This window comes from Emydura macquarii, unplaced genomic scaffold (assembly GCF_026122565.2).
Source record: "Emydura macquarii macquarii isolate MOO-44397 ecotype Brisbane River unplaced genomic scaffold, CSIRO-AGI_Emac_v2 contig_719, whole genome shotgun sequence".
Taxonomy (NCBI): Eukaryota; Metazoa; Chordata; order Testudines; family Chelidae; genus Emydura; species Emydura macquarii.
The window spans coordinates 16,355,339-16,382,361 of record NW_027130856.1 but is presented as its reverse complement, the minus strand read 5'-3'; the positions used below and the strand labels follow the sequence as shown (position 1 = coordinate 16,382,361).

Below are 27,023 nucleotides of genomic sequence, written 5' to 3'. Positions count from 1 at the left end.
GTCCTTCTGCCTATTAAAAAAGGAAACAAAAACTTACCCTGCGGCCACATCCTTTTCTCTGATTTATTCACTGTGCTAGAAAGAGATCATGCTTAGGTAAAAAACTGTTATTTACCTTACAGTAACTGTTGTTCTTTGAGATGTTGTGTGGCATGTGGCTCTTAATCATGGTGCGCATGTGCCCTCTGCATAGGAGTTTGGCAGTTTTATCAGCTCTGTCCACTATGGATCACATATGCACCCTTCACATTCTTGGACTCCCTCCCAAGGGCATAAAGGATAGAAACCACCACTTAGTTCCTTCAATGCCCAGAGTCCAGATTAAGAGTCTCAATGAGTGGCGGGGATGGAGGGAGTGGCGGGGAGAGAAGGAAGGGGGAGTCATGGAATCCACATGCAGAGAATATCTCAAAGAATGACAGTTACTATAAGGTAAGGTAATTGTCGTTTTTTGTCTTTGAGTCTCTGTGAATGAAGATCCCACTCATGGTTTGATGTTCCAGGTGGTGGAAGCTAGGAACTAATCTGAATAAAAATTGCAGAACTGCTCTCCCGACTTGCGCATCAGCTCCTAATGCTGACACCAGAGAGAAATGACTGGTAAATATATGCACAGAGGACCATGTCACTGCTCTGTAGAGCTCCACAATTAGTAGTCTACTGAAACATGCCACCAAGGTAGGCCTAGGCTCTCACAGACTGAGCAGTAATATGAATTAAAAATGGCAACTTATTAATATTATACGATATTCTAATACAGTCCACGATCCATTTCAACAGTCTTTGAGCAGAGACCAGGTTAGTCTACCTCTAGATGTAATGCCACATGTGATGAAAAGTCTAAGAGATCTTCTGAATGGTCCTATAATACAACATCCTCCTCTTAACATCCAAGGTATGAAGTTTAGATTCACTGGAAGATGAGTGGCATCTTGGAAAATATACAGGTAAAGTGAATATATTGATTAACATGAAAACCTGCAACTACTGTTGGAATAAACGTAGGGTGAGGGCTCAGTCACTATGTATAGATGTATAAGCGCGTATGCTGGATTTGACATGAGTCGCTGAATTTCACTTATTTTTCACACAGAAGTAATAGCCATCAAAAAGGCAGCTTTAATAGATAAATGATGAAGGGAACCAGAGGACAGAGGCTGAAATGGAGGTTCCATTAAAGAGGTAAGAAGTAGGTTCAAATCCCATGAAGCTGGTATGTTTCTTATTGATGGAAACATCTGCACTAGACTCTTCAGAAACTTTCTGATGGTCCAGTGAAAACATATGGAAGAGACCTGAACAGGCAGATTACAGACCAAAATCACTGCCAAGTAAATTATAATGAAGCCGAAAGATAAACCAGACAGTCCAGAATTACCAGTTACTGGTAGAAGGCTTTCTGCTGCCCATGAGAACCTGTGAACTTGCGCTGAGCAAGCCAGCTCCTCAGCATTCAGCCATGCAGCAGCCATGCTGTTAGGTGCAGGGACGCTAGGTCCGGATGAAGCAAAACAGCCATGGCCCTGAGTCAGAAGATTTGGCCAAAGTGGCAGTTCCAGCAGGGTTGCTGTTGAGAGCTCCAGCAGGGTGCCAAACCAGTGCTGTCACGTCCATGCCAGGGATATCAGCATCATGTTCACCATGTCCCACTTGATCTTCAACAGGACCCTATGGACCAGTGATACCAGGGATAAGACGTACAGCAGCACCCCCACCCAGGAAAGCAGGAAGGCATCGGACAGAGAGCCTCTGGCAAGCCCATGGACAGAGCAAAACTGGGGGCACTTCCTGTACTGTCTGGACATGAACAGATTCACTTGGGGAGTCCCCTGCCTTTAGAAAACCATGCTGACAATCTCTGGGTGGAGTGACCACTCATGACGAGATGAAAAGGACCTGCTGAGGAGCTTTGCTAATGCTTTCCTGGAGCCTGGGAGATGTGAAGCTACAATATGAATGGCATTTGGCACACAGAAACCCCATAAGCGATTAGCCTCTTGGCACAGGGGTGATGACTGAGCACCATCTTCCTTGTTGATGTAAAACATCGCAGGAATATTGTCTGTGAGAATCTGGACTTCCTTGCCAGCCAAGTAGGGAAGGAAAGCCTGACAAGCCAGGCATAACGCCTTCAGCTCCCTGACATTTATACGGAGGAAGCGATCTTCCTGCATCCTGAGTCCCTGTTTTTTGTGATCCCTTCCCTGTGTAGATGTGCTCCTATTACAACCAGCATTTTGGAAAAAACCCTTGGTGCAGTAGAAAGGCCAAAGGGTAACACCATGTATTGGCAATCATTGGTTCCCAGCGTGAATCTCAAGAATCGTCTGTGTGCTGGGTGGAAAGTGACATGAAAAGAGGCGTCTTGGAGGTCGAGGGCTGCAAACCAGTCCCCCTGTTCCAGTGCTGGTATTATCATAGACAGTGTGACCATCATGAATTTTTGTACCTTTAGGAGCTTGTCTTCTGAGATCTAAGATGGGTCTCCATCCTCCATTTTTCTTTTAAGTTAAGAAGTAGTGGGAGAAGAAACCTCTTCCTCTGTGTTGATGAGGGATGTGTTCTATGGCACCTAAGCACAGGAGATGTTCCTCCTCTTGTTGTAATAGGTGCTCGTGAGATGGGTCCCTGAAGAGGGTCGGGGAAGGGGGTTGGGTAATAGGAATGGATGTAAAGGGGATGGTATATCCCAACCAAACAATTTCTAAAACCCATTTGTCTGTTATGGTGTTCACCCAGTTGTGGTGGAAAGGGCACAGTCAGTATTTGAACAGAGTGGTCACTTTCATCATTATTGACACTGGATGGTGAGGGAGGTCGTGCACACTCTCGACCAACCCTTCAAAATTGTGGTTTGCAGAGTGCCGACTGGGATGTCGATTGTTGTTGGTTTTACTGTTGACGTCTTTGAAGTTTCTGTCTACTGTGTGACTGTTCGTATCATCTGTGCTGTGGGTATTGTTGGTATCTCTGAGTAAGGTTGATATCTATATTGTCTCCTCTTCGTTGCAGATGTATATATTCCGAGGGTGCGCAGCGTGGTTCATTAATCCTTCATTGTGTGCAGGACCTCATCTGTTTTCTCTACAAAGAGCTTCACCTTGTCGAATGAGAGGTATTCTATGGTGGATTGCAACTGTCTGGGTAAAGCTGCGGAGCAGATCCATGAAACCCTATGCATGACAATGGTCATTGCTACTGTTCTGGCAGCAGTGCTGGCAACGTCAAGATAGACTTGCAATGCAGTTTTCATGACCCATGTTTATGAGAGATTGGAATTGCTCTGTTTTGCTGTTAGGAAGGTTGTCAATAAATTCAGAGATCTTTGTAGAATTGCTGTGGTCATAATTGTATAAGAGTGCCACATAATTAGCTACTCATAGCTGTAAACTTGCTAATGTGTAGACTTTTCTGCCGAATAGTTCTAATTTTTCCCATGCTTGTCCTGTTGAGTTGATTTATACTGCTGTTGCTTGCCTCTTTGATTTGCTGCATTGATGAGTAGGGGGTTCGGTGCAGGGTGGGTAAAGAGGAACTCTATACCCTTAGCGGGGACATAGTATTTCTTGTCTGCCCTTTTGCAGATGGGGGGATGGTGGCTGGTGTTTGCCAGATATTATTGGCTGGTTCCATTAGCACATCATAGGAAGAGTAATTTTTGACAAGGCTGAGGTTTGGAGAATTTCCAGTAGTTTGTGCTGTGTTTCAGCGACCTCCTGGAGTGGGATTTCTAGATTGTCAGCCACTCTTTTAAACAGCTCTTGAAAATGCTTAAAATCACCTGTAGTACTAGGAAGTGGAGGGATTATTGCCTCATCTAGTGAGGATGAATTGTGTGCCAACAGTGTTGTCTTCTGTTCTACGCTTTCCTCCCTTTCTCTTGCAGGTTCAGGTGGTTCAGTCCCGGTTGCGACAGACCTTTGTGGGTGATCTGGGTCTGTTTCTGCAGGGACTTGGAGGTCTACTATGAGCTCTGGTATAGTTAGACAAATTATCACAACTTGGCCACTGCATGTGGTAGGGGATTGGTGGCCCAAACTATGGTGGTCCAAACCATGGCTGTCTGTGGCATCTGGATTGTGACCTATGTCTAGTTGTCTGTATGTTAGGTCTAGTGGGAGAAGAATGTTGGAAAGAGAATACACCTCCTCCTTCATCCTCATCCTCGCTGGAGAATGGAACTGGGGAGATGGCTTCACCATAGGTGAACTGCAGTGGGGAGGTATCCATGTCACGCAGTGGTGACTGAGGTGACGATGTTAATAGCATCTCTTCATGTTCGTGGTGGCGCCATTTTGCTGTATACTTTCATGGCGGTGCTGATATCAGTGCCAAAGCCGGTGCCGCTGTCAGGGTTGGCTCCGCACTTGAGGTAGGTGCCAAGGCATAGGTTGGTGCAGGCAGGGTTGTTGGCGCCAACGGAGCCATCAGTGTCATACTTGTTGGCAGTGCCGTTGGCAGTGTCTCAGTTGAGGTGTGTGTTGGTGCCACAGTCGCTACCATGCACGTTATCGGTACCAATATAGATGTTGGGGTGGTTGCTGTGGTTTTAATCAGCGGTTTGCAAAGAGTTAATTTTGTTGGTGCCATATCGGAGGAGGGCTGTTTACTTTTGTCTCTTGACTCTGCACCAGGACGTTGGGAGTCCTTTGGTGTCAAGACACTGACTGTACCCGAGGAACCTAAAGCCTCATTGGTACCAAGTCTTGTACCTGCTGTGACTGGTGACCTCCTTCTCTTGGCCAACTCAGTTTCAGGCGGGGTTAAATGTCTTTTTCTAGTAGATTTTCCCTTTGACAAGGTATTACCTTGTCCAGGGTCAGAGGAGGGGCTGAGTGACTTCTCCATAAGGATACATTTCAGCTGGAGATCTCTGTCTCTTCTGGCTCTGGCTTTTAAGTTCTTACAGTGGACACATTTCTGTGTTACGTGTCCCTCACCCAGGCATCTGACACATTGTGAATGTCCATCAGATGCTGGGATCGCGTCTCTGCACAAGATGCATCTTTTAAAACCTGGTGAACTCGGCATGATGCATGGTTCCCTGAGGGGAACAAGAGGAATCACTTTCTTACTCTGATGGAGAGAGAGAGAAAATTTGGGGGCGGGGGGGGTACAGGGAAGGTAAATACTCAAAAAACTGACTAAAATTAACACTATTACTAACTAGTAACTAACTATCTGATGAGCTGAGGAAGAACTGCTGAGGGCTCCATCTCGGACCGCGGACGGTTGAGAAGGAACTGAGGGGAGCCGGGTTGCACACACCGAAAAGGGCGCCAACAGTGCCGCAAGACAGGGACGGCGCATGCGTTACCCGGATGAGCACTTGTGTCAAAGATCTCTGATCAAGGACGTGAGGACATGCCGACGCCTACAGTAGACAATACAGAGATACTACTCGAAGAAAAATAATTATTTATCTTCTTTAGCATTTTCCCATGCAATATAATAACTGCCTATAATTTGGATAACAGTATGAGAGAACTTTGCAACCACTTAATCAGTAAGAGTTTAAAAGACTGGTGAGGTTATAAAGACAGACTGTACCAACCTCTATTCACTCAACTCTGATTAATCACAATTCCCAGTTGACTAAACCTCAGTCATATTGAACAGGGGCATTTTAGCAACCAGCTGGGAGTCCAAGCCACTACCAATTATTGGGACTGACTATCAATTATTCTCAATTATTCTGCTTGCTGCTTTTAGTCTTAACTAGGCAAAGCAGGAAGGGGTAGACAGTGAACACATGAAGTGAGCCTGGCTCCATGATTTCTTTCCCTCTGAATATGCTGGGGCAGATGTCTGTGAAAAACAGAAAGCCTGGATATATTTTAGAATTGTCAGTATGGGGAAATTTAGCTATTAGACTAACAGCTTAACACTGCTTGCTTAACAGTATTTTTTTTAGTGACATGTCTATGTAACTCCTGCTTTTGCCCATTGATTTGTTCGGTCAGCTATGTAACATTCTTTTGATTGACATGTCTCTGTAATTTTTGGGGTATAAAAGGGAGGTAGAGAGTCTGATTCAGGCAGACCGCTTTGTGGTCTGAAAAGATCTCCAGGCACACATAGAAGGACCGGCCATCTGGAAATTTGTGACTGATTCACCCGAAGATTGCCTCAGACTTGTGGGTAACAAGTTTTGGGGTACTCTAACCTACTATTGTATTTGTCTGTGCATAACACTAATAAGTGGAGACTTCCAGTAAAAGTGATTCCAATGGGAATTGCTGGAGACCAATGAAGTAACGCTTTAAGTTAAAAGCACTTGGTTTTCACTTGTCTGTCAGCCATAGAGCAGGCAGAGGTACTACATTTCCTTTGGTTTATTTCCTGATACGGACTCGCAGAGACTAAAAGTTACGGGGTCAAGGAACTCTGGGTAACAATATCATTTGGGTCTTAATAGCATCTTTACCGATAGACCTGATAAGCCAGTTAACATCCATTGCTCAAGAGAGAAAGAGAAAGGTGATACATACATCTTTTCTTTCCGTAAAATGTATTCTATTTTCATTCAAATTTGATTTGGTCCAATGTTTCATTACAGCCCACCACATGGGCTCTCAGATCACTTGGACAGAGACACAGGGAGGCACAGCAAGCTCTTTACTTTGTATGCTTAGGTGGAGCTGGTCAAAAAAATAACATTTTTAAGGCTAAAGCTTCAGTCCATCCTTAACTAGGCAATTATTTGTATCCACAGTTTGTGTCACTCAAAGGTGTGCACCTTTGCCTGTATATGCAAATCAGGGAATTAGGCCTGGTCTACACTTAAAATTTACGTCAACATAGCTACGGCACTCAGGGTTGTGAAAAATCCACACCCCTGAGCACCGTAGCTATGCCAACCTAACCCCTGGCGTAGATGTAGCTAGCTCAACAGCAGATAGCTTCTGTTGACCTTGCTAACTTTGCTCAGGGAGGTAGTGTTCTTACAGTGACAGAAAAACCCATTCTGTTGCTGTAGGCTGTATCTGCATTACAAGTTATGCTGGCATACTTACAGAGACATAGCTATTCCGCAACAGTCCCTGTAGTGTAGACACTGCCTTAGACAAGTAAGTGATTTATTTGTGCCCCCAGAAAATGAATGTCAGTGTACAAAAACCAAACCTTTAGTGTCAGCTCTGGCAACAGTCTCTGTTAATCTAGCACGATTTGGTTTGCACTGCACTTTTCAGAGCACTCCAACTCCTCTAACCCAGGAGCACAATGAATAATTGTTAGCTAGTTTATAATGAGCTACCTGGGTTCAGAGTCAGTACTGTGGATACTGCCAAGCCTAGGACACAGGCCAGAAAATTCCTTCAGAAAATAACTCCAAGGATCATATCCGTATATGAAATCCAGAAGCAAGAATCGCAGATACAGAAGTTCTCAGGCCTTGATGGAATGAGCTTCCTTTAAGTTATGAATACAACATGATTTACTACAATGTGCTAAACAGGTTATTACTACCTTGTTGTCATCTCCGTTGAATCTGTGAATCCCAACAGCTTCAGGAGTAATCTCTATCACATCAAAATAGAAACCTTAAATCAAAGCAAATTAAAGACAGTCATGTTTTCTTCTGATACAAAAAAGGATTAGTTTCAGCAAATGGCTAAAAAAAATAGCAAACGTATATAAAAATACAGAATGATAAAGTGCAGCTAGACAATGCAATCTGATTTATTAGACAATACATTTAAATTTTCTGTAGCATCTTCCATACACAAAATAAAATCACAGAACGTTTCCTGACCAATTCCACTCCACATATTAACTGAATTTATTCTATTTCTTTTATTTATAAGAATGTGTTTTTTAAAACCATCTCTGACTCCAGGCACCTTTAATACTCCAATAGAAACCAAACCATATAATAAAAAAAGATAAATACAGCAACTCAATCTCACTATATAACAGAAATTACCAACCAAATACATACACAAACAAGCAGCATATGTACCTTATAATAAATCTTAGAGCAGTGGTTCTCAAAGTGGGGGGGGGACGCGAAATGGATCATGGAGGGGCCCAGAACAGGGGACAGAGCCTGTCCAGTTCCAAGCTCCCCCGAGACAGAAGCAGCCGCTGCCGCCCACCTCCTGCAACAGCAGCAGCACCCTGCTGCTGCCGGGCATGCTCCCACACGCTGCTGCTGCTGCCCTTACACTGCTGCTGCAGCTGCTGCCTCCGCTCCCTGCACTGCTGCCAGTGCTCGCTGCTCCCTGCTGCCACTGCTCCCCGCATTGCTGCTGCCACGCTCCCCACTCCCTGTGCTGCAGGCCCTATTTTTTTTCCTGAAAAGGGAGGGTTCAGGGGAAGGGGGGACAATTGTTAGGGCCTACAGCGTGGGAAGCACCCCCCTAACAATCGTGCCCCCGCCCTTCCACCAAACCCCCTCCCTTTCAGGAAAAAAACAACAGGGCCTACAATGCAGGAAGCGCCCGTTTTTTTCTGAAAGGCCCCCACTTTCAGAAGGGGAAAAGGGGGGCACGATTGGGAGGGAAGGGGGGGCACAACTGTTAGACAAAAGTCCACGGGGGGGCTCCATTTAAAAAGTTTGAGAACCACTGTTTTAGAGGTAGTATCAGTAGTTAGTGAGTAATTGTGAAAGGGAGAAAAGACGGGAACAAGTGATAGGAAGCTAGGAGAAGGAGAACAGGAAAACTGGAAGGCTCTTTATGTCAGATCTGATTGCTTTATTAGACAGCAGTGGAAGTTATAGGTCAGGGATAAGAGATAGAGAGGCTTTTCTAGATAGGAGCATCTTGCGAGAAAGATCTGTTGCACATTTCAAAGAACGAGGGTATGTCTTCACTGACGGCAGCAAATACACCACCGTCAGATCGATCTATCTGGATCGATTGAGCAGTCAGTGAAGACTCGCTCAATCGACCCGGAATTCGACGCGTTAAAACCACCCCACTGCGTAGCTTGCGTAACTCCCGTCGACTGCCACCAAATTTCCAGGTAAGTGTAGACCTGGCCTCAGATAAGGAACAGAAGATGAGCATGTGGGAAGAAGAACTGAGACAGCCCTAGGAGTATATTAGGCTTGGTCTACACTGGCCGCAGATTTCGGTGGTAGTCGACGGGAGATACACGAGCTATGTACAGTAACTTGTGTATCTCCCATCGACTTCCTAACGTCTACTTACTGAAGCATCTCCACTGTGCTGCGCCGGTGGGAAATACTACGCTTCTTGCTGGGGTGGATTTACAGAGTCGACTTTCGGGTTCGATTGAGCGAGTCTTCACTGCCGCTCAATCGAACCTGCAAAATCAATCCTGCACTGCCGGCAGGGTAGACATAGCAATAGATGGTCAGCTGACTGGAGCAAGGTCTGTCTTATGTATTAGAATGCATATAAACACAGCTTTCATCAACTTCACTAAGAGCTATCCAATACACTTATCTGTAGGACACTTCAGGAAGGAAAATAAATATCCTCAAATATAAATATTTTACGAAGTATAAATAGACAAACTATTTCAACTATTATTTTGATTCTCTGCATAATGGAAAATAGTTTTAATTCACTTAAATGCAGCACTGAGTACTGAAACATTGACTCACATTGGGAAAAGGTCTGAGGTCTTGTCTACACTAGAAAGGGTTTGCCAATAGCGCTATATCCATATAGCCTTACCAGCACACTCTCCTTCAAGCATAGACAGAGTTTATACAAGCAAGAGTTCTATTACCAGTATAACTTATGCCATTTCCTCAAATAAAATAAACTATACCAGCAAAAAAAAATTATTTGCCAGCAGCATATACAATAGAGCTTTTGCCGGCATAGCTATGTTGGCCAGAGGTGTGATTTTTTTCACACTCCTAACAAACATGGCTATGCTGGCAAAACTTTTAGGTGTAGACTAGACATGACTATTGTATGACATTGATTCCACTGCTTTGTTCACCTGCTCTAATCTAGCTTGGAACATAACAGTTACATATTAAAAACATCATACTGTGGTTATTAGTTATTCCACTACTCAGACACCCGTTGACTTCAATCAACTTTAGACAAGGCCCTTGGTGATCAGTGAAACATTTTATAAAAGCCTTCTTCATTTCCTAGACATTTTATCTTCCTCAATATTACAGTTTTAGTTTTAAACAATATAAATACACACCCTAGTACAGCTGATTGAAACTTGGAATTTGTTTTGAGAATTTTCAACATTTCAAAATTTGTTTTCATGCTGAATCTGGATAAAAAGAACTTTCAAAATTTCCTGCTAAAGGAAAAGTAAAGTTTTTCATTTTGGAATTTCATTTTATTTCATTTCATTTATTTCAATGAAATAATATTTTCATTATTTTTAAACCATTTTAATGACTACTACCAACATGACATAATAGTTTCACTATTCTATTTTTTTTTTAAATCATTATGGGCAACTGCTACTTAGTACTGACTGAAATACCTCATCTTTTCTTGACCAAAGCATCTCCTCTGTCTGTGTGGTAATGAAACAGTTTGACGCTTTGACAAGAAGATAAGATATGTCAATCAGTACTAAGTAGCAGTTGCCCTTAATGGTTTGAAAAAATTAAATTAAATTAAAATAATAGAGTATTTAAACTATTGTATCATATTATCTGAATATTATGCACTACTGCTACTGACATATCATAAAATAATGTAAAAATAAACAAACTAAAATGAAATTCAAGACCAATTTCCAAAAACAAAAATTTTCCCAAACAAATTTTTTTCATTTCAAAATATGTTCATGGGAAATTGCAGAAATCAATCTGATTTTGCACAAAACAAGTTGGTTTTGTCAAAACAGTTATTCCAATAAAAAAATGCTTCAACAAAAAATTCGGACCAGTGCTACACCAGAGTGCTGTTACTCTACTATCCCATTTTCAGTTGCCATGACAGCTTCCAGAATAAAATGCTGAAATTAAGTGGCCACTCACGCGGCAGGCTAAAACGAAAATTGGTTCTCCAACAAAGCAGAATATTTCTGGGATGTTTCTTTTTTTCTCACTCTGGATTTCTTAACTCTTGGCCTTTATTATGACCCAAGTTTTCACTTCTATTACCTATGAAATAATGATGGCAGCCAAGCAAACCTTGGAGTTCCCAACTTAGTCAAGATTCATACCTAGGTTTCCATTGTTTCCAACAATAGTACATTTTAGGGCTTTGGAGAATTCGTCCCAGGAGCCTGAAGCACAGTCATCTCTGATCCTCTCTCTCATTAAAGAGCCATTCTTAAAACTAAAAACAAACAACAATACTAACTACATTTGCAAAAGCTGCATTTTCCAAATCATTTGGACCCCAGATTATTGAAGAGGATTTTGATACACAGTAGGGGATTCAGACACAAAACTTTCACTATCATTAATGGAACATATATATATTTAAATTCCTAAGGCTGCTCTGAAAGTCTCTGTCCCGAGTACTATAACTGAAGTGGGAGACACAAAGGTGACTCCAAGCCTTCTCTCCTACTTCGATTCTGGTGCTACGGGCCAAACTATATCCTTGGGCATATTAGAGCAGCCACAGGGCTATCCTAGGAACCATTCCAGCAGCTGAATATCATGGGATCACACATTTCAGGCACACCCCCAGCATGGCCCAGAACAGCAGCAGTTCTTCCCCTTTTTGAAAGAGGAATCTCCAGATGCCCCTTTAAGGTACCTTTAAATCCCTTATGTACTACTGGTGCAAAGATTACATAATTTGGGTCAAGGATCTAGCCCCCAAACCATTACCATTCACATAATTTCTATTCCTCTAAATTGAATACACTGCCTTAGATTCATGCTCAGCAGCCTCAACTTATACGAAAATGAACCCTCTTCCTTCTATTGGCACCAGAGTTTATTCTTCACAAATTTGCAGCTCCTGCTCCACAAATTAAATAATGAGGATGTCATAATATTGATGCAAATGTTATCAAATACTGTACATAATACTGAATGTTTTATTCATTATCATTTTGCAAAGGAAACAAGAAAAATATCTTCTTGACTCCAAATGTAAGAAAAATAATATAAAAGGACGTTACCATAAAAGTGCCATATAGGCTCGAGAGTCAACAGGATTGCAGAAGATGTGTCCTTCTAAGGCAGGTGTTGGTTCTTGAATCCAAAGAAACAATGTGTCACTTGTGCCAAGGCTAATCTGGAGAAGAAAAAAATTGAAGTGTTATCACTATGTGCATGGAAGGCAATACAGACATTAAATTAAACTCACTTATTACTACTACTAATTGTTTTTAAATCACAGATTAAGTGAATTGGATTCTTATTGTAGCAAGCTTTGATTCAGATTGTCATGCCAATGAAATATGTTCCAGAGCTAGAAAGAGACCTAGCAATTTATAAATTTGGGGCATTATCTTAAAAGTATTCCATGAGTTAGCTTAAAATCCTGCTTCCCGCTCCAGGAAGAACTGAAAGGAGAATCACTCTGATTCTGGTACATAGAAAATCCACAGATTCTCTGTTTTGGTTTAGCTGAGGACTAAGGTTATTGTCCAGGTTACTATTTTACACACTGCGGTATCTCTAATTTTATCGCAGTGATGTGACAGTTTTCATGAATGTATTCTGACTTACCGCGATGTCCCCTTCTTCAAGTTTCATTCCTGCAAGCGATGCTGAAAACAAACATAAGAAAGTTCAATTAATAACCAGACATGCAAGATAATAATGCTGCACTTGATATTACATCATGTTCTACACAGAAAGCTGGCCCAAGCACAACCTTAAAGAGGACTTAAGTGGTGTGTAGGCCTTGTTCACGTTGGAGAATTTCACCCTAAATACTGAAGTTAGTTATTATAGGGCATCACACAATCAAAGGAGTTGGAGATTAAAAATTGTATTATATCACCTGGTAGTATACCTGCTTCCACTTTCCACCTGTGCAGGATTATTCTCTATGGTATATTTTCTAGTGTTTGGTTCACTCAAGGTTTAAATATCTTAGGCCCTGATTTAGTAAAGTACAAGGTGACGCACTGACATCAGTGAGACTAGTCACATGTCTAAATCCTTTGCTGGATTTGAACCTTAGAGAAAGATAGTCTTGTGGTTGAAGTACCAGCCTGGGACTCAGGCAATCTCAGGCAAATCCTGGCTCTGCCACAGACTTCTTATGTAACTCTGGGCAAATCACTTAATCTCCTTCAGTTCTCCATCTTGTAAAGTGGGGCCAATGACAGTCCCTTTTGCCCAACTTGTCCATTTTGACTATAACTCTATCTTTTAATACACATATGTACAGTGCCTAGTGTAATGAAGCCCCTTTCTTAGTTCAGACATGTAAGCACTACTTTAATACAGATAAATAATTATTTTAAAATCTCAAGAAATTGCACTTCCATACTCTAGTCCACAGTTTTCAGAATTTTCACAAACATACCTACATTTAGCACATCTTGGACACCAGGGAATTTTGAAGCCCCTGCAATTATCTCTTAATTAGAATTTTAGTAAAGGGCATCAATAAAATCTCTGCACCCACAAGATTAATGGGGGGGGGAATTAAAAAAATAAAAACAAACTTTCAAGCACTCTGATGCCTGACCTCCCACCGTTTCTTTCAAGTAAGGCTTGCACTTTATTTTGTAGCGATGAAGTTTACCTTCCGTCACTGTGTTGTCCCTTTAAAAAAACTATGATATTTATTATACACACGTAACTGTCCAGTGCACTGTAGTATCATTAATGCAAGTACTAGTGTTTTGGACTATTACTGCGAAATTGTGCCCTACGTTTTTAAAGGTTTTTCTCCTGTTTATAGAATTTTCTTTTTAAAACCCTTTTCAGGTTTTAACATGCGATTTCTTTTTAAAGGTTTGGGAGTTAGTTTATTTTAATTTAAATATATGTTTATTTCAACTAAGTTTTCTCTTCTTCATACTCAGGACCAACGAAGTCCTAGTAGTTAGAGTGAATCTCTAATCTCTGTTTCCACCTTCAGGCTTGGAGGAGAAAATGCAAGTTATTTAAAAAAAAGATTTTCTTAAGCTAACGTGGAAGTGTTCATTGACAAAGGAAGTTTCTCAGGTGTGGAGAAACCAAAACCTATTTTATTAAGGTGCAACTGAAGTACACTGTGATTATGAGATGCAGTTGGAGTCCATATGCAGTATATATCTCATACGAAGTGTGTATCCCAGAAGTGTCAGTGATGAAGTCTATTGGGAAAAGGTGCTTGTGTGCGACATTCTTTCACCATATACAGCTCATTAATTCTTAGATGATACTTATTCATTAAATATGATAAAACACAACCACAGAAATATAGAAGCACTTTTGTTTACTATCTCACCTGGATTGTCCCCGGTAAATGCTACTACTTTACAGTCTGGACTAAATCCATAGCGCTGAATATAATATGGAGAAACAGAGCCCTAAGGAACAAACAACACATGGTGAAGAAAACTGAAAAGTGCAAAGTAATCTCACAGTACCAAAATATGTCTATAACACAGACATGCAGCTTATCCTATAGTACTTCTACAGAAGCTGCAATAATTATTTACATTTATTTTAGACTGCAATGCTTTAGAGATTTCTGAGCTAACATTTTTGTAAGATACAAACATGAAAATTTCCTGAAAATATCCCTCAGATCAGATTCTGAAATGGTTAAGACAACAGCAGCATTCTGACTTCAGGCCTCCCTTCAGTTATTCACAACATATACATGCACCTATGTTCCACACTAACACATATATATTGATATTCAAAATCAGATAAAAATATAGATAGATTGATATGCAAACAAAAATACATACACAGCTAGTATACAGCACTACATCAAATATGATAAGGATGTTCATCATCAATTATCTTTTATTTCAAGTGCCAAGGATTCCATTCCTTTATGTCTCACCAGTAACAAAGTCAACAAATAGCAGTAAGATGAGACTATTCTTAAAAATAAGAGGATGACTTCTAAAATGCTGCTCCAGTTTTTATTGCCAATACCAGAAGACCAGCACTTGGCACTGAAATGAGAACACGCTCCCAGACAGCTCAACCATGTTACTAGTGCTTATATAGTGGCTGGGTGCCTGCTATTCTCACTCCCACAGCATTTACATCTCTTTTTTTGTGGGGCTGATCAGATCAAATTGATCTATTGCAAGAAGTATTCAACTGGATTTGTTTTGACAATATAACAGAGATATACTAGGTGAATTGAGGGACTTTTAATACCCCTGATAATTGAGGGAAGTTATTGAATGAGCCCTACAAATTGTTTATAACTACCAGACAGTAGTGCACTTGAGAAGCTTGAATGTCAGGCTCTGTTTCTTCAGTGTTACTGACTGATGACAAAAGAAATACAGTAAACACCGTTCACTCTTCTAAATTCAAGCAAGTGTTTGTGGGTGTGCAAGGAGAGAAGAGACTTCTATCATTTGAGCACCTGCCAACAGGGTCACCACAATCTTAGTCTTTGTATCCCCAACATGCAAGGACTTGAGGGATCTAGCGATGAAAGTAGTGACACACACCAGCTTCCAAAATAGGGCTTATGCACCCTTTCAAAGGTGTCACTGCTCTTGCTCTGGAATGCACTTCCAGAGCATTCCTGGACATATTAGTCAGGCAGAAGAGCTCTGGGGACTACCGCTGGAGCACAGCTCCTCCGTACAAACATACACCAACAGGAGCCCTTGCTATAAGACACAGAATATAGCCCCAAAATCTTCCAATGCCATGGTCATAAGCAGTTATCCTTCACTGGCACGTACCAGTACTGAGCTGGATGGCACAGTATGTCCCAGCTTCTCTTCTAACCCTGGTGCACAAGCATTGAGGCAGGCAGTGGACCATATTTTATCATGAATCTGCAGTAAATTCATTCCAGAACCTATGAGACAACAGCATTAAAACAAGAAATGTAGCTCTGGAAATATAAGAATAGATTAAAAGAAAACAAATTATACTGTATTAGATGATTTCACCTAGCTAAAGGCAGAAAAAAAACTATAAATAAAACTGGACATTTAATACTAAAATGGAATGGTCTCAGCTCATCAGAGCACAGGAATGTTGTGCAGTTACTGACTCTCAGCTCTGTGGTAGGGAGAGGGGGCAACAAATCTTCTCCACTGCATAGGGACTGGATATAGTCAAAGTCCTTGCACTCCAACCAGTGATGCTAGACTCCCAAAATAGGTGGGGGGTAAAGCCATAGATCCTGCAACACCTCAACATTGGCCTGCAGAAAATGAAGCATATGCTGCACCCAATCAAAGGGTGATGCAGCAGCTGTACCACCTCTGCATTCAAGGTAATTGTGCCTGAGGTACAATATTGCAGGAACTCCTACTAAGGTGGTGTGTGCCTTTGCATTGCACCCTAGCTTGTGCTGTGATTTTAGGCCATCATTTGGCCCTAACTAATCCTCTGAAGATGCCTGTGAGGTTGTTGGTATTATCCCCCCTCCTTTACAAATGGCGAAACAGATCCAGAGAGGTCATGGCCCAAATTTTTAAAAGTAACCTCTAATTTTAAGTGACAAGTTTTGGGTGTCCAGTTTTATACATTTAAGGCATGATTTTCAGATGTGTTGAATACCTACATGGCCAGCTGAAGTCAATGAGAGTTGTGGGTGCTCCTCAGCACCTCTATAAATCAGGATCAGTGTGTGCATTACTGGACACTTCTAAAACTTGGTCTTAATGATTGGCGAAGGCCACATAAGTCAGTCAGCGTCCAAACCAGGATTAGAGTTGAGGTGACCCTAAATCCTAGCCCTATAGTCAACACACTAGATTAATTAGGCCTTCTGAACGAACACAGATGTCTTACTTTCTCATTGCATTCCCCTGTTTACACTGTTCCAGCTTCTCCTCTAGTTAAAAAGAAGAAACATTTTTAAAACCCATGATTGACTGAGCACTAACTGTAGAGATGTTGAATACCTTCAACTCTCATTCCCTGATCTGTTCTAAGATATTTAATTAAATATTTCACTGTACTCATAATAACCTGAGATGAATTCTGTTAACTTAGTAATGTTAACCCGGGCTAAGAACACTTTGTTTTTATATCTAATTAGCCCGGGACACGTTTATCTTACTGACAGAAATCCAGTCATCATCCAAACTTGTTGGAAAATCTGAAACAAAATGGAATTTTGTTCAGTGCTACTGACCTTTAGATACTTCAACACATGTAGAGAGGGTGAAACTCACCCACTACATGGGGACTGTGGGATCAGGCTGTGCGTGGAGTTTTTTGGGGCTGCAGTGAGGGAAATGTAGTCCACCCCTCAACCTACCGGCAGAGCACAAGGCTGAAACATGGCCCCTAATCTAAACAATGGGGTAGCCCCTCTGGACCCCATACAAGAGTTTGAAACCACTGGACATGCAAACACTGAGCTAGATGCCACAACTAGGTTAATTCCTAACATCCTCCTCGGCTGCAGGCTATTGAAGACCCCCCGCCCCCCCATCCACAGTGCTCATACAGTGCAGAGACAACCTCCAACCCCAGTGCAACTCCTCTTCCAAAAGTGCGCTTTCTCTCTCACACACACACACGGATTAAGTGGCACAGTGGGACTTGCGCTAGACCGCTGCACTTTGGTGGCTTACACCCACATTTAGAGAGACATCCAACAATGAGTATATGTATGGGTATTTACCCAAATAATACACAGTCCAGTGCTAAGTCGTAGCCGTGTCAGGGTTCCAAAAGTGAATACAGCTTAATAGATAGTGTGTGTTATATGTTTTTGAGACACTGGAATAACCCAGGCCACGTAGTAGAACATTAAGATTACACTGCACTTGAGTTAATGATGTATAAATGAAATTGATTGAATTTAATACATTTAATCTCATTTCATGCAATTTAAATACACTTAATAAATGATATGCTGGTTACTTTGCCCTACGGTTCAGCAGCAGGAATTGACACAACACAGCACACTTTCCAGGGACACAAGATGTATTTCTCTTTCCCACTGTCAATCTCACACGCAACCAACAAATGCAGTAAATACAACAGGATTTAATCAGATAGCAGGACATTCCAGCTTTTCCAAGTTCTCTTAAAGGGACCATTTTAAAATCAATCACCACCCTCTTCAGGATAAACTGCATGCAGCACCAGTAGAGATGCACAAGAGAGACAGAGGGTGAAAGGAGCCTCTTCCCACCTCTTAAGGCCCCTGTACATAGCCTAAATATAATGGGAATCCTTGCATAAGGTCTCTGCGGAGATTGCACAGTGTCTGCACAAACATATACAAAAGGGCCAAGGAGGGATGTTTTGTGGAAAAGCTCTATTGCCCATTTAGCTTCCTAGAGTAAAATGTCAAGTGTCTAAAGGTTAAGTTATTCAGTGAACAACAGAAGTTTTAAAGAAACATAAGGTGATTTTGTGGGGAAATTCCTTTTCTGAACCTAGAGACACATTTAATCATACTAAGGGAAAGAGAAAGAAGAGAGTCTGACTGCCAACCAGAACATTAAGAGAAAAGGAGCTCAGCTGGCCAGCTTGGTTTAACAGCCCTAAAAATGGACCTTTTTTTAGTTTGATTTTGTCCTGTCCCTACCTCCTGAACCCAACACAGGGCCCCAAGAAAAAATGAGGTCCCAAGCTGCCCAAGCAGGGGATAGAGTAGTGAATTGCTTGCTGAAGTGGGGGATATTACACTTTTTCTTCCCAGCCTCGTTACCAGAAGGGAGATGAAATAATGAGTTGAATCTGATCTTCTTATGTGGATTCATTTCTGGTTCTATCAATTTTCCATGTTACCACTCCACTGACAGCCTTGATATCTAACCATTGAACTCTGAAACAGATCTTCTTTGTTTCTGACGGGATCAGGTACGTTATTAGAAACAACAGCATAGATAGCAGGAGGGAGGGGTTTTTGGAAATCACTGTTTGAAAGCTGGAAACTTAAAGGTAGAGTGACTAGATGTCCCAATTTTATACAGAAAGTCCCAAAATTCAGGGCTTTGTCTTATATAGGCACCTATTATTCCCCAACCTCTGTCCCAATTTTTCACACTTCCTATCTGGTCACCCCACTTAAAGGTAAATTGCAAAGAAAAAGGTAATTGGGCTAGTCACCTTTTTGCCTGTGTTATGATGCAAAAGAAGGCTTGAAAGGTTGTTTTGTTTTTACTTATTTTTTTTCTTTAAATTAGCAATTCAGACCCTGGCTTGGCTCACTTTGATGACTGAAGAACTATCAAAACAGTGGCATCACAAGAAAGTGATCCAAAGGGGTAGCTGTGTTAGTCTGTATACAGCAAAAACAACGAGAGTTCTGTAGCACTTTAAAGACTAACAAATTTAATTTCAGCAGGCATAAGCTTTCGTGGGCTTCAGCCCACTTCCTCAGATGCAGTTGGTAGAAATAATACAGCAAATATTGACAACATATATAGGAGGCAATATATACAAATTGACAGAGCCAGATGGGTACCCAGAAGTCACCTACTACAGGACAGACCCAACAAAGAAAACAACAGAACCCCACTGGTCATCACCTACAGTCCTCAGTTAAAATCTCTCCAACACATCATTAAAGATCTACAACCTATCCTAGCAGATGATCCATCTCTCGCTCAGGCAGTGGGCAACAGACCCATCCTGGCTTACAGACGGCCCCCCTAACCTGAAGCAAATATTCACCAGCAACCATACACCCCACAAGAAGTCCAATCCAGGAACCTATCCCTGCAACAAACCCCATTGCCAGCTCTGCCCACACATCGACTCTAGTGACAGCATCACTGGTCCTAACCACATCAATCACACCATAAGGGGCTCATTCACCTGTACATCCACTAATGTTATATATGCCATCATGTGCCAACAATGCCCCTCTGCCATGTACATTGGCCAAACTGGACTATCCCTTTGCAAAAGGATAAATGGACACAAATAAGACACAAAAAATGGTAACATCCATAAACCATTCGGAGAACACTTCAATCTCCCAGGGCACTCTGTCTCTGACATGAAAGTTGCTATACTTCTACAAAAAACCTTCAAAAACAGACTTCAAAGAGAAACTGCTGAGTTAGAAATTATCTGCAAACTTGACACATTCAGACTGGGTTTAAACAGGGATTTGGAATGGCTATCTCATTACAAGAAGTAATTTGCTCTGATCACCCATTCTCACCTCCTACTCAATGGTTGTCATTAGGCCTCAAGTACTCGGCTTTCATCCACCTACCCCATTGTTGTCTATGCCTTTGGATATGTATATGTTGCCTTCTATATATGTTGCCAATATTTGCTGTATTATTTCTACGAACTGCATCTGAGGAAGTGGGCTGAAGCCCACGAAAGCTTATGCCTGCTGAAATTAAATTTGTTAGTCTTTAAAGTGCTACAGAACTCTCGTTGTTGCTACAAGAAAGTGAATGTCAAGTAATCAAAAAGGGAAGAGATTTTTTTATTTAGATTGTTTAAAACCCTTTCATTTGTTTGCTTTAGTTAACATCTATTTAACAGTATCAGCTAATAAACATTTTGGAGAAAGGATGTTTTTGTTATAAATTTCTCCAGCAGTTAAGGTAAGAAAGCTTATATGTATGTTGTAAGACCCAACCCAGCAAAAATGTGGAAGAATAGAAATATCAGGAATGTCAAGTCTAATGCAACAAAAAGGAAAATTGTAACTTTGACACAGACATTTGTGGGACCCTGTAAGAAAGTGGAGGTCAGAGTGAGTGCGTGCATGCGTGCTTGCATATGTGGGCACAGTGCACTGGGGGAAGAATGGCTGACAGAACTAAGAAAAACACCAAAATGGGAGTAGTTAATTCAGTGCAGAGCCCCAAGTTCAAATGCGCTCATCATCAGATCTGTAAGACTTAGACATGTGGGGGAACATCTTGTCCCTCTCCTTCTCATAATGGGGAGAAAAGGAGAACTCCCATGCTGGACTGCCCTACCAGAAAAGAATAGACACGACACTTACCATCAGAATAATCGATGGGTGCATAAGCACTCAGAAAAAGGGAGGCTGCAAAGCTACTAACCAAAGAGATTCTCTGAAAGAAAAAGATAACATGAGATAGTAACTCCCATCAACATTCATGCCAAAGCAACTGCAGTTTGAATAAATGAAAGCAACAAAACATTAATAAAAGCTCAGCAATGGGTACTTCTGCCAGCAAATAAAGTACCTACAGGGACTATTCAGTACAGTTTTTCTGCCTGGGCATATAGAAGAATCCCTCTAAAAAGGAACCTCCTAATAAAAGCTATTAATATCTTTTAGTTCTGAAACATACAAAATGCACACAGTATATTAGCATATTCTGCATTAGCATGAATTACTGCACAGCTATGATATATCCAAGGGCCACAATTCAATACAAAGAAGTCTGTGTACAAAAAACCACTGGGCGGAAAAATCAAAGCATGAATGACAGCACAAAAACCATACCAACACCATCCATTAGTGAATCCAAAGGGAAATCAAAGCTAAACAAGGAATAGATCTTACAAACATTTGCTCCCTCTTTTGAGAGGCTCTTCCATCATGCCTACATGGGCTCTTGTCTTCCTGAGTCCATGAACTTCTTCCTAAGTCAGGCAACACAGTCCACCTCTGCAGTTAGCCCTCTGACAGCAATCAGCTATGCATTGCACCACTACCTGCTACTATGCCTAAGACTCACTGCTCAGAGATAGATGGCCCGTAGTGGGGTGGGTTTAATGACCCTTCTACCCCTTCTTGAGGCTGTACACATATCTCAGCATGGCTGGGGAACACAGGCCCTGCCCTTCCTAGTGCTCCAATGGACCCTAGCTGCCTGAAAGAGAAAGAGGAGGGTTAGGTGAAAAGTTAGTCCTGGATCAACTCTATAAACCAGACAGCAAAACAGGCTGGCACACTGGAGGGAACGCACTGCACCCTCTATAAAGTAGTGAGTTGCCAAGCTAGTGTGTGCTGCCTGAGAGTCCTTAAGAGAAATTCTTGCCAAGACAGAATTCCTCCTGGGGGCTCTGGTTGTAATATTGTACCACCACATCACTTTCAGCACACCAAAGTTACAATCTAGCCCTCAGCCTCTGGACATTCTGATTAAGGTCCCAGATCCCAAGGATCCTGGTTTAATTCACTTCTGTGTGAATTTGCTCTTAAGTTTGTGACCAGAATATATAGTCTGTCTTCCATCCATTCCACGCTAGAACAAGGATGTCACAATGACATTCATGCAAATACAGATACAACAAAATTAAAGAAAGTATTTCCTTACAAAGCAGACACTGAACCTCCAAGATTTATTGCTGCAAGAAGACAACTAGTCCATATTGGCAAGGGATTTTAAAAGCCCTGGAAATTTTATCAAGTACAGTAATAAATGCCAAAACAGGAGTCTCAGACAAATCTCATACTTCAGGGTGCATGTCCTCCCATCATCTACAGCATTGTCTACATGTATTACAGGGATTTATCACCTGCTCTGAAACAAGGAGTATCAGTCAATGCAGAACATCAGATTTGCAGCCCTGAGCAGTTAAAATAATAATTGTTATGATTGATTTCTGAAATGTCAACAAAAAGGAAATTTTCATTTGAAATGTGTAATTTATTTTATAATGATAGAAATCAAAATAATCTCAAAGGGCCAATCAGTCAAAAAGGTCTCAATTCAACCTCCAGTTTTTCCTGGGTAAAACTGCATGAAACCTGTTTTGCACTAGCAACACTGCACTGATGAATGCAAATGGCTGTTCTGCGGGTGTATCAACTGTGCATAATCACTTTATGTGAGCAAGTGTGGTAATAGCTGCACAAACAGGTGCAAACGCACTTTTGTGCAGGCAAAATGAAAACCTACTTTTTAAAACTTCAAGTCAAAATGTTGTGACTGAGAAGTATTCACAACGTTAAATACATTATTCTAAAAGGATGTGATATTTGGTTTTATTTACCAAAAACTGATGATTAGAAAAAAAGACACGTTATAAAATCATCATCTCTATATAATCTATTTTGCATTATGAAAACTAATGCAAGAAACAAAATGTATTTCTTTTTAGCAAAAACTCTCTTATATTTATATATTTACCATATGCAGGTGACTGGACTGGATGACCTTGTGAGGTCACTTCCAGTCCTACAATTCTATGATTTCCTTAAAAAAAAATTAAAAAGATTTTCAACAGTGATTTCCAATAAGTGGATTGAAGTTGAGCCAACCTCAGTTTGTGCGTAGACCTCAGGATTCTGGCTGTAAATCTTTGCTATCTGGTTTCCTGTAAAACGCTGAGAAGGAAATGCAAATGCTTAGGAATACAAACCCTAAATGGAGTCAATAATCATTAACTCTGTGTAATGAGTTCAGTACATTGCACTTTGGATATTTAATTTGCCTGATGCATCATGAAAGTCAGTGCACAGAAAGCAATCTGCACTAAACCAGCTATAATGCATAGTCTCATTATGAGAATCTTGCTCACCTTTTGGAAAAAAGGCTGTGAAAAAGCATTACTATCCATAATTTATGTTTCAGAAATGACAGTTCAATGGAATGAATCATACTTCTTACATACAGTGGAACCCAAATACAATACAAACATTGCCTCCAAAGCCTTAAAAGGTTAGAGCAACCCAACCTATACAACTCTGTATGGGGACAGGATGTTTCAAGCCAGAAATAATTAATGGCTACGAAGTAATTATTTTCTCACATATGTATTAAATCATATGAAGAAAAAATGCTTAAGATACTGAACTTTTTAAAGTTAATTTATTGCCTATAATAAGTTAAAAAGAAACGTTTTGCATTGTTTAAAGTTTTATTTCAACTCAAATGAGCACACACACTGCAAAATTCATCAAAAAAAGTAGCTACATGTATGGATAGGACCATATTTTGATGAACTCACCATCACTAACAAACTGGCAACCAGGTGCTATATATGTACTTGTCTAAAACAAATGTGCAAACTGAGGGGATGCAAGAAGTTTCTGGTGGGAAGTGTGTAAAAGTTGGGATCCTGTGGGTCCCGCAGGACACACTGCCATAATAGCAGGAGTGGGATAAAAATAGAGTATTTGGGGAGGGACGGAAGCGGGCTTAACAAAATTGTTCTCCCGTGCCACAAACAACATGAATGCCCCAGCCAGCAGTCACCACTCTCCGGCCACACAGCTCTGAAGGCAGCGCTGCCACCAGCAGTAGCACAGAAGTAAAGGGATTACTTCACATTACAAGTAATAGGGGTGAGAGGACGTGACAAATTCCATGAATGGTAAAGGGGGGCACGACTGGAAAAGTTGCGCACCACTAGTCCAAATGACTGCCTCTCATTCCATGACACATTGTCACTGTTGTGGTAAGACAAGATGCCTGATCTGAAACCCAGTTGCAATAAGAAGAGTGGGGTGATGGGGCATTTTCTGTTATGGCCCTGGACCTTTGGAACTCACTTACCCCTCAGGTCTATAAGAGCCTGAGTTTGTTAGCCTTCAGGGAGCACCTATGCAGAGATGGGTGTTGGGTAGGGCTGAATAGCGGTGTTGCGGGACTCCAAGTATCTTGTTCAGATAGGTTTATTAATTTAACTGAAAGGAAAGGGGGGGGGGTCCTGGGAAATCATTTAGAAAAACTTCTGTTATATCATATATTTTATTAATACATGCATGTGCATGAAAGCAAAATTTGAAATTCATCTGTTCCTGCATCATTTTCCTCACTTGAAGTCAAAGAGACAGGTCCTCATCTTGTGCAAATTAGCATAGCTCCACCAGCTGAGGATCTGACCCACAGAATTACAGAACTTACAGTAACAGTTCATCCAGTCACTCTTTCTGCAGGATTGCTTCATGCATTTTCTAGTGCTTTGACTAGTCTAATTTTACAACTCCTAAGCAACAGGACGTCACCCCTCCCTCTGTGAGGCTATTCCAAAGACCAATACATTTCACTGCCAGTTTCTTTCAATATTCAGACTAAACTTACCTGCTGATAAGCTTTAGCCCCATACTCCTCTGTGATATCAGTTAGTGGCTGTGGACAGAATTATTTTCAAAGTTTGCCATGAGGCACCAGAGATTATAGAACTTTCATTCTTTTCTTCTCCAGTTCTTACCTCGCAGGCTCGCGAACCAGTGATATTAGCTAGATGCTGTGCCCCTCCAACAGCTTTCTCAAGAGATAAGCACTGGGAAGTAGTACTGGAATCCATCCAAACAGGGCTGTCACGGACAGAAAAACAAGCCTGGGGGGGAAAATAAATCATCACTAAGATTATCACTCCAGAAGGAACTTTCTCACACTAATGGCCAAATCGTGAAAAGGTATCTGTGCCCTTATTAAGCCCAAATACAACTGAACATAGGAACAGCCATTCTGGGTCACACCAAGGGTACATCCAGCCCAGTATCCTGTCTTCTGACAGTGGCCAATGCCAGATGCTTCAAAGTGAATGAACAGAACAGGACAATTATCAAGTGATCGATCCCCAATCATCCAGTCAGAGCATCCGGCAGTCAGAGGCTGAGAGACACCCAGAGCATAGGCATAGAAATGCCACATTGTCGCACTGGAGATCCCACACTGTCAGATTCTACACCCATCTATGATCCACATGAAGCCAGCATGTTGGGGACACAGACAGTGGGTTTGTAAACAGTGTGAAAACCCCAGGCCAAACCTCACATTGGAGGGAAGAAGCAGGCTGTACATACCTTGAAGTAGCTAGCCATGAAACAGCTATGCAGGTTACAGGTCTTGAAGCAGATGCTAGAGCTAAAGATTCCTTTCCTGAGTTCTGCTTACTTCTGCACAGGTCTCTCACATCATAGCCCTTTTATGTAGATTTTGCTCCCTATGGATAACTACTGTTTTTCTTCTTGGGACTGTACTGACATTGTTGACTCCCATGACTAGTCTTTTGGGAATTCTTCATTTGACACTTCGAACACCATTATACAGTATTTTAACCCAGTACACAGAAGTTCTTCACATGTTCCTTGCAGACAATATTTCCATTTGGGAATCCAGATACACAGATTTAAGATTTGAATAGATCCGTTGTACAGATGTCTCCTTCAAGTGTTTAAAAGTTCTTTCTAATCTCAAGGTGGAAAAGGCTGGTTTCAAGATGTAACTTGAATGTAGAGGACTTTAATAGACAAACAGACCTCTACTTTGTTTATACCTTCAAAAGAGAAGGCTTTTCAGATCTATGTCCACAGGCACAAGCTACAAAACAACCCCAAACGGCTGATTCAGCAGCCACTCTGTGTACAGGAACTCTTAGAATCATAGTTTGAACTTCTGAGATAAATCTATCCAGTTCCTCATAAGTATTCTTGCTAATAAAAATCTTGTGAATTGAATGGGAAATCCAATCTGATTTTTTGCCTTCCTTTGCAGCATGGTGCCTGGGTCACTTGCTGGTGAATTCTCTGTACCTTGAAGTCTTTAAATCATGATTTGAGGACTTCAATAACTCAGTCAAAGGTTAGGTGTCTATTACAGGAGTTGGTGGGTGAGATTCCATAGCCTGCATTGTGCAGGAGGTCAGACTAGATGATAATGATGGTCCCTTCTGACCTTAAATTAAATTAATTATAATTTGTCTATGTTATCCATAATGGCAAAGTTGATAACAAAAAATATTAAGCTTTATATAACAGTAAATAGACCATATGTCCCACATTGTAGTGCTCACTGGACACTGCATTTTTTAACAAAATTGTATGCTGTCATGCCAGGAGCAGAGGAAATGCTAAAACCCTTGTGCTAAAGGGGAAAAATGTATACTGCATTGGCTTCTAACACAAATAGACAAAGGAAATATTTTGGAATGAAAAAGCAATCATTAAGTGACAGAAAGAGGACTGTGTGTGCTCACTGTTCCTTCAAAGCTCTTCAATGCATGTATTACCTTCAATAACTGATGTAAAGGAAGATCAGGTGACAAATTCTTTAAAATTTGGCTGGCTCCTTCTTTCCAATACACGCTCCCATGTTGCTGTAGTGAGTATAAATTTTTAAATTAAAGATGACCACCAGAATAT

General features: G+C 41.2%; 1 protein-coding gene across 5 annotated transcripts in view; it reads right to left on the bottom strand.

The window, feature by feature from the left end:
- The window catches only part of XYLB (xylulokinase), a 159,694-nt gene that overhangs the window by 121,098 nt on the left and 11,573 nt on the right, over window positions 1-27,023 (bottom strand). For 4 of the 5 annotated variants that reach the window (XR_010918709.1, XM_067542761.1, XM_067542763.1 and 1 more), the window contains exons 5-14: window positions 26,891-26,977; window positions 25,088-25,216; window positions 23,193-23,258; window positions 20,958-21,030; window positions 15,748-15,866; window positions 14,313-14,394; window positions 12,593-12,633; window positions 12,040-12,155; window positions 11,125-11,240; window positions 7,471-7,544 (exon numbers count right to left, since the gene is read on the bottom strand). Coding sequence is in view for 4 of the 5 variants with exons in the window: in XM_067542761.1 (XP_067398862.1) it covers window positions 7,471-7,544; window positions 11,125-11,240; window positions 12,040-12,155; window positions 12,593-12,633; window positions 14,313-14,394; window positions 15,748-15,866; window positions 20,958-21,030; window positions 23,193-23,258; window positions 25,088-25,216; window positions 26,891-26,977 (903 nt within the window). In the remaining variant the exon portion in view is untranslated. The remainder of the gene's footprint in view (window positions 1-7,470; window positions 7,545-11,124; window positions 11,241-12,039; window positions 12,156-12,592; window positions 12,634-14,312; window positions 14,395-15,747; window positions 15,867-20,957; window positions 21,031-23,192; window positions 23,259-25,087; window positions 25,217-26,890; window positions 26,978-27,023) is intronic. The other variant, XM_067542762.1, reaches the window with a different exon arrangement.